The 8,212-nt window shown below is 32.8% G+C and overlaps 1 protein-coding gene across 1 annotated transcript; it reads right to left on the bottom strand.

Annotated features, from left to right (window-relative positions):
* Nucleotides 1-458: 458 nt before the first annotated feature.
* On the bottom strand, nt 459-5,878 carry LOC117684310 (melatonin receptor type 1C). Its single transcript, XM_034455900.2, has 3 exons — nt 5,730-5,878; nt 2,041-2,323; nt 459-1,805 (listed from the first exon to the last, which is right to left on the bottom strand). Exons 1-3 carry the CDS (start codon nt 5,763-5,765, stop codon nt 934-936), a joined length of 1,191 nt encoding a protein of 396 aa, XP_034311791.2. The 5' UTR covers nt 5,766-5,878; the 3' UTR covers nt 459-933.
* Between the last annotated feature and the right edge of the window lie 2,334 nt (nt 5,879-8,212).

Genomic DNA, 8,212 nt, shown 5'->3' with positions numbered 1-8,212 from the left:
ACCGTCTAGGTCACGTGCAAGTTAATATACCATTTTCTAGATTGTTGGATATCAGCCAATTTAATGAGCTATGAATTATTCAATCATATAATAGCCATGATTATGTTAATGTTTTCAGAGAAAGTAATTCGTTTAGAAATTCTTGAATACATGCCGATTTTATTTATTTTTCTTATGTGTGGACACTCATTGTTAGCTTAACTATTTTCTAAGGTAGATGATGGTCTCAACAAAACTTTATTTACCAATACTAATAAGGAAAACCCAAAGTTTAAAAACCAAACTACAAGAAAGCTTCACTTTTTGTCAAAAGGCCAATAATGAAAAAAATATACATGTATATAGTACGGGGTATTAGAAGCCAATAAGACATGGGACGACAGATCAAATATTTAAAAAAAATAAATAAACAAATCGAGTATTTAACAACTTTGCTAGCATTACTACATTTATTTTGAAGCAAGATAAAAGCACATCTCTTTAGATACAGTATTAAAAAAAAAAATGCTTTCTTCTTACTTAGAACCATATAAATTTCATCAATTGCACGATTAAAAATTTAAAATAGTCTTTGATCAATGCTGTGGAGTTTACGATACAAAGTCGATTCTTATTGATAAAAGACAAAGACACTGAAAAATGTCAATATTAACAAACAACTAAACAAATTTTAGATAATCTAATGACAAAGTTTTATCTCCTCGATTCAACAGTTGAACTGTTGCCTTTGCAGATTCACCGATATGGTCATACAATATTACTTTAAGGACCTTTGAAAGCAATCTAACGATACCATAATAATCATTAATAAAATAACATTGATGAAAATAATATTAAAACAATACATATTGTCTTATCTTACAGTCCTACCATCTCTTTCAAATTCATATTAAAATGATATCTGATTTGCCGTTTAAATGAAAGTAAACCGTGTTAAAGTTGAACATTGAAGGAGCTGGAGATAGTACAAACGGAGGAAAATGTGTTTATGGGATGTTTCTTGTTGAAGTGAGGAGAGTAAGATTCACTGGTCACGGAAGGACTGGTAGAAGATGTGCTACCGGTTCTCTTGGCGGTGGTGTCCGGATTAGATGTGAACGACGATTTGGTAGAGGATGCGCAACCAATTAGACGCATAAGTCCCTTCCGAAACCTCTTGTTTCCAGATGTGTATATGATACAGTTGACGCTGGAATGGAAATGGGCAAGAAGAGTGACAAAAAGATGAATCTCGGTGGACAGGTTGTTCTGTACATCTAAGGCCACTGTGATGGCATAGGGCGTCCAGCAAACGACGAAAACAATGAAGATACAGAACAGAGTTTTAGAAGACCGGACAGTTTCGTTCCATGCCTTTCTCATTCTCAGTGGATTTTCAGAATCCAATTTGTATATATCTCGTTTGGTTTCCCAGATCTGTTGGAAAATCAGGAAGTAGCAAATTGCCATGATTACAAGGGGTCCACCAATCAAGCCGATGGAGACGAACATGGTGTAGGACAAACTCGCGGTTCTGTCCCATATACACTGGTGGTTCTTCTGGTCAAAATAGTGTCCTCCCCATCCGATGAAGTTAGGAAACTCAAAAAGGAAGGCCGTCACCCAACATACAACACACATGATAATGCAGGTGACACGGTTAAACAGTTTATCATAGAGCTGGTTGTGGCAAAGGTATATATAGCGTGAAAGTGTCAAAAGTGTTAGACTCAGGAAGGCACAGAAACAGGCAGTCAGACACATGCTGGCTACAAAATCACACATCCACATCTTGTCGTCAAAGAACTGCTCTCCTTTAGCAACGCCTTTAATTTTGAAAAAAAAATTGCATTGACAATAGAACTTGAACAAGCATGCAGTCAATATTTTATAAAATTGTTGAATGTTTACTAATAACTTTTAAGTTATTTTGTCTCGTGTTGGAAGACTCTTATAAAGATTTCATAAATGTATTTGTTACTGAGTTAATATCTATGGGGTTTATCTTCTTACACAAATGATGAAAATGAAGAAAATACCGATGGAAAACTGTGTACACACCAACTATACAGAGGGGGTCTGCAATGGCCGTCACACACAAGTCTGCAATGGCCAAGTTCAGGATGAATTCCTTCCCTGACTTGTTTATTCCCCTCATTACAGCGGAAACCAGGAGAATTAGAGCGTTTCCACACGTACCGACCAGGAGAGCGATCCCCATGATGACGATATAGATGATGGCGAGCGTGGTGTCGGAGTCCAGGAGGGGTTCTTGCCTCACCGCCATCACGCTGCCATTGTTCAAACCAAGACATTTCTCAAGTGTATTTTTCAGGCTATTGTCCTGCAAGAAAAAGGATATTGATCAAATCGCAATGATATGATATCTTTTGTAATTTTTATTAATTATTGCAGTATTTCGTGTTAAATTTGAGGTCGGGCTTACATTATATTGCTTTGTGAATACAGATATTTATATATATAATTTTTATTTGGGTGTATATATTTCCCCTTAGGTTTGCATTGGAAATCTGCGACGTTCAAGTTTCTTTGAATACACAATTTATACGCCATGGGCAAAAATAAAAAACGCCATCACGCGTTTTGAGTATATCTATCATTGTTTAGTTGAGCAGATTTTACAAATACGTAATATAAAAAAAATTTCTTGATCTCTATTGTGAGACGACTTCACAGCCCATGAATGCAAAACGAAAATTTAATTGTTATTTTGTCACTTTTAATACACATACAAAGAAGTAAATATATCTCAGAACACTGTTGACTGTTTATCTAATAACACTCCTTACCTATCAAACTATATTTATTGCAGAAGATGGAATTTGAAAATGAATATAGATAAATCTAAAATACTAGTATTTAGCAGAGGCAGACGGAGAGAAAATTATAGCTTCTTTTAAAACAATCATCTCCAGATTTCATGATATATGGGAAACTTGGTCGATATCCTTTAAAAATTCAAATAAAAACACGCATGATTGCATATTGGTCAAAATTACTGACTGGAAAAGAAACCGATATTTCTAAATTATTCTACAACTTGGCCTTTAAATTGAACTAAGAAATTGGTTTAATCTACTGCATGGAACAACACTAAATCATTATGGTCTCTCTAATATTTGGCTTAAACAAAAAATACAAATTTAAAATACCAAGTGATTAAAAGTGAAAAGAAAAAATGTTTTAATTGATCAATTCAACCAAAATTAGCAATCAGTACTTCAATCATTTGCTAAAGCTTTGAATTATAGACTATACAAGGAAAATCTCGAATTTGAAAATTATTTAGATGCAATCATATTTAGTAGATTACGAACTTGTAATCACCACCTAACCATTGGAAGTTGACGTTGGTGTAATACACCTAGAAATGAAAGAATATGTGCAAGATGCGCAAAACGCGAAATTGGGACTGAATTTCATTATATTCTTAATTGTCTGTCTTTACAACATGAAAGAAACCAATACTTTCCAGCAAGTTATACCAAATTAAAAAATACAACTAGTTTTGAACATGTAGTGCCTAATAGTGAGCGCTGGTTTTTTAAACAAGATTATGTTCATTTATAAGGATCATAAATAAAATATGCTTCCCCGGTAGTTTCTGTACTTCACGTTTTTAAAACATAAGGCTATACCTTTCTTTATACTTGTGTTTTCACGTATGCCGTTGTTATCTAATTAGAAAATCTTAAATGTTTATGTATTTTATAGTCTCTTTAGGCGCTGTGATTGAAATAAATGAATCTGAATCTGAAAACCTGATAAGTTAAATTCAGCCATCCAATCTAGAAACAAAGACCATGCGACAAAATAGTTGTTAACCTGTTGCCTCGGTCGCGCACAGCGCACCCTCGTCAAGCCGTGTTACAACCCTTTCACATGCGCGGATCTAGAGGGGGGGGGGGGGGGTCGGGGGGGTCCCGACCCCCCCCCCCCCCTGGAAAATGAAAATTTATTAAATTTACATAGTAAAATTATCGCGAAAATATGCCTCGGACCCCCCCCCCCCCCCTGGCAAACACAATTATCCTTCGGACCCCCCTGGAAAAATTTTCTGGATCCGCGCATGCCTTTCATATACCAAATGATATACCATTCTCTTGAGAGTTCATAACCACTTTTGTTTATAGTTTGTTTAACCTGACAGGTGACATATTTACCTTTAAAAGTTAATATCTCATAGGAAAATAATTCCCATAGGATAAATAATTTTCCTACAGGAAATATTGAAAATCTTATAGAATTTTGTTTACGTTGTTTAAATTTCTCTTTTTGTAAAGCTAAGAAACACTTAATTGTGTACTCAATCCTAGAAAGCTATGTATGGTATTATTATAAATATTAGATTTTTCGATATGTCCTTTGGTATTCAATTAGACTTATTTGACAAGGTTGTTTTACCAGTTTTACTAGTATACTCTTGTGAAATCTGGGGTTACAAAAATATTGATGTTATCAAGCGTGTAGATTTAAGGTTTCTTAAACACTTAACTTGAAAAGTAGTACCCCTAGCTTTATGGTTTATGTGGAGACAGGTCGTTTTCCATTATATATAACAATTTATACGAGAACGATTGGATTTTGGGCAGAGATGATTTTATCTCAGGAGAACAAGTTATGTAAAACTATGTATATGTATCTTTACAATTGTTACACTAGAGGTGAAATCAATAGTAAGTGGCTTGTTTGTATTAAAAAACATTCTTGATAGCTGTGGCTTATTCTATATATGGCACCAGCAAAATCCTATTAACGTAAAATGGTTAGAAAATATTGTCAAACAAATTCTTAAAGATCAATATGTCCAAAAATGGATTAGTGAACTAGATAGTTCGTCAAAAGGTGCTATATATCGTATTTTTAAATCTAATTTTTGTGGTGAAGACTATATACTATTACTACCACGAAAATTAAGAAACTTGTTTGTTAAATATAGAATTAAAACCATCACCTCTCTCTAGAAATTGGTAGGTGGAACAATACTCCATGTGCAGATCGCAAGTGCGGCCTATGTACAGCCAATCCAATTGGCGATGAATTTCATTATGTTTTAGAATGTAGTGCATTGTCTCATGTAAGAAAAAAATTGTTCAGTAATTATTATCTTAAAAACATTAACAACTTAAGATTTAGAACACTTACGTCATCTTCATCATCATGTAATCCTTATAATGTGCACTTTAATTAAATATGATTTGATTTGGTCGGTCATCCTACGTAAGATAACAACTATAAAAAATTCATTGTGTGTGTGTGTGTGTGTGTGTGTGTGTGTGTATAAATATATATATATATATATATATATATATATATATATATATATATATATATATATATATATATATATATATATATATATATATATATATATACACGCACTAAATTGTCAATGGTAATACTTTTACATAATGACATATAAAATATGACCAATGATCTCTCCATTGAGTAAATCCATATAAATCTATGATCTAATGAAACGTTTTGTAGCCTATATGATGAAAAAATGTAATTAAGGACAAGCCTTTGAATTGAGAAAAATTTTGAATTTAACAAAAAATTATTTTAGAATCTGGTAACAAGATTTTATCTTTAATGTCATGGTTCTGCTTTCAGAATAGAATTGTCAAGTACGGTTAATCAATGATACATTACATCTTAATTAAAAAATATAAATTAAAAAACTCTATTTTTAACATTTAGTAAAAAATAAAATAAATTGCGCATACCATGCAGTTTGAGGTTGTGGTTTCAGAGACTCCCATTCTGTAGACTACACAGGCTTGTCTGTGGATTGATACTGGAGCTGACTATATATATATTACACTCAAATTACTTCCCGCGTTATCGACCACTGCTGTTGTTTCCTCCGAAGAGCAATACTTCAGACTCTTATAGTAATATCTCCCGAATAAACGTACAAAATATCTTCCAGGTTAACGCAACACCGTGATAATTTTATTCTGAAAGCAGAACTATGACATCAAAGATGAAATCTTGTTACCAGATTCTAATATCATTTATTAAAGTAATTAATAATACGTCAGACACTAGATGTAACATCTCCCGAATAAACCAACAAAATGTTGTCCAGGTAACCTCAACACTGTAACAATCATAGATCTGAACAAAGTTACATAAATTACCATTTGTGTACATGTTTCAAATCAGGATATTATCAGTTCAATAGTTTTAAGTCACCAGAAATGATATTTAGACAAATGTAACTGCTATGTGAAAGAATAGAATGACTCTTTTAGTTATTTGATTTGGGAAGAAATTGTATTTCGTTACGGTAGTTCAAGACCAAAATAAACGAAGAACTATTAACAAGACGAACTCGAGTTCTTATTTAAAAAACCGATAATACATCTAAAGATCTTTTTCAAATCAGTGGAACCTCTTAGAAATCATTTGAACTTTCAACAGACCTTGACAAGATTCGAGATCAAAATTTTATTTTTCATGTTTTATGTACAAAATGGTTTATTGTTCATTTTGAATGATTGGCCAAAATTTAAATGTCAGAAATCAAGTCACAAGCGAGAATTCATTGTTATGTAAACAAAGATCCAGTCCTATGTTTGTTTACAAATAGTGTAATGTGAAGAAATTGTCTTCTTTTTTTGACAAAATGGCTCATGGCAAACAAGATAAACTTATTCAATGTGCTAATAAAGAATACTATTAACTAAACAAAGCAACATGTGATTGAAACGTTTACCAGTACAACACAAATATGTAAACAATAACAATAATCGAGCTATATTTACAAACCAAAAATGTTTCTAACCTTTTATATGGTATGTAACTCAATATTTGACTTTCAAATTTTAACAAAATATTAATTGTAACCACTCTAGATGTTAGAAATGGAAAAAAACAATTTGAAAATTTTAAGCAACTTAAATCGTGTGTATATCCCTTTAGGACATCCCAAAAGATTCTCAGTAAACTCAACAGTGAACATGTAGATTGTGAACCATCATTTCTTAAAAAAGAGGAAACTTCTCAGAGAATTTCAATTCTAAGAAAGGTTTTCATGGTTCGCTAATATACATGGTTGGTGATGAATTTAAATATATATATATTTATATATCTTAAGGTAAGAACACATGTAAAATATCGCATTAACATATAAGGGTGATACAAAATCGGCCCGAATAATGTTTGGTAAAAAAAAAAGGAACATACATGTATTTATGACACAATCATTGGTGGAACTTTTCAATGCCATTGATTTTGTGTTTTGTGACTACGTACCTCCACACGAAATCAGTGTGAGAAACGTTAGCAAAATCTTTAATATTTTGAAAGTATTACATGCTTTATCGAAAAAAAAAGCACCGTTGTACTTAAATTTTCCAAGCCCAAATAATGCTTGGCCTCATTTACGACCGGATTGATGACGAAACATCTTTTTTTTTGTTATTAGCGCCTTATTTTCGTGAACTGTGCGATAATTGTCGTGATAATAGCCAAAAGGTGGGTTGCTCAAATTGATACGCAATTTTGTGTTACATCATAAACACCGGTACCCATTATTCGAAGAGCGTATCCAGCCAAGGATTTTTAAATTACTTACTTTTTCGATACTTAACGTTTGCAATATTACATGTATTCAACAATTTTTTAAATAAAAGCTAATACCAATAATATTGTTACCGATAATATGAAGAGGTCACAAAGTCATTGGCAAAAATAAGATATCATAAACCGTCATGCAGCTGCATTTGAAAATTAAAGAAGCTACATGTACATCTATTATTTACATAGAAAAGTAAAGGAAAGAAAAAAATAACTTTGAAAGTTAACCCATCTACTAATCCGTAATAATTAATTCTCAGAGGATTAACACAAATATATATAATAAGTTATTGAAGAGGATAAGAAACGTTGAGTTCAACTTCGATTTTGATGAGCACCGAAGAGGCCTACTCTTGCCGTGCAATTGGCATTTATTACGTGCGGACGATGTCTTTTCCTTTGTCACCTTTCCTTGCTCTTCCTCAGTTAATGTTCTCTTTCGCAGAACTGCATGTTGTCATCTGTATATTGAGCATGATTGAGATATGATAGATGAGAGTAAGTTGTTGATTGAGTTACGGGAGAGTCTGAGGAGAAAGAGATAAATGGTAAGGCCGTACCTAGGGAACAAGAGAGAGAGAGAGAGAGAGAGAGAGAGAGAGAGAGAGAGAGAGAGAGAGAGAGA

This window comes from Magallana gigas, chromosome 7 (genome assembly GCF_963853765.1).
Source record: "Magallana gigas chromosome 7, xbMagGiga1.1, whole genome shotgun sequence".
Classification (NCBI taxonomy): domain Eukaryota; kingdom Metazoa; phylum Mollusca; class Bivalvia; order Ostreida; family Ostreidae; genus Magallana; species Magallana gigas.
Note: the sequence above shows the minus strand (reverse complement) of the source record. Positions and strands in the feature narration are given on the sequence as shown.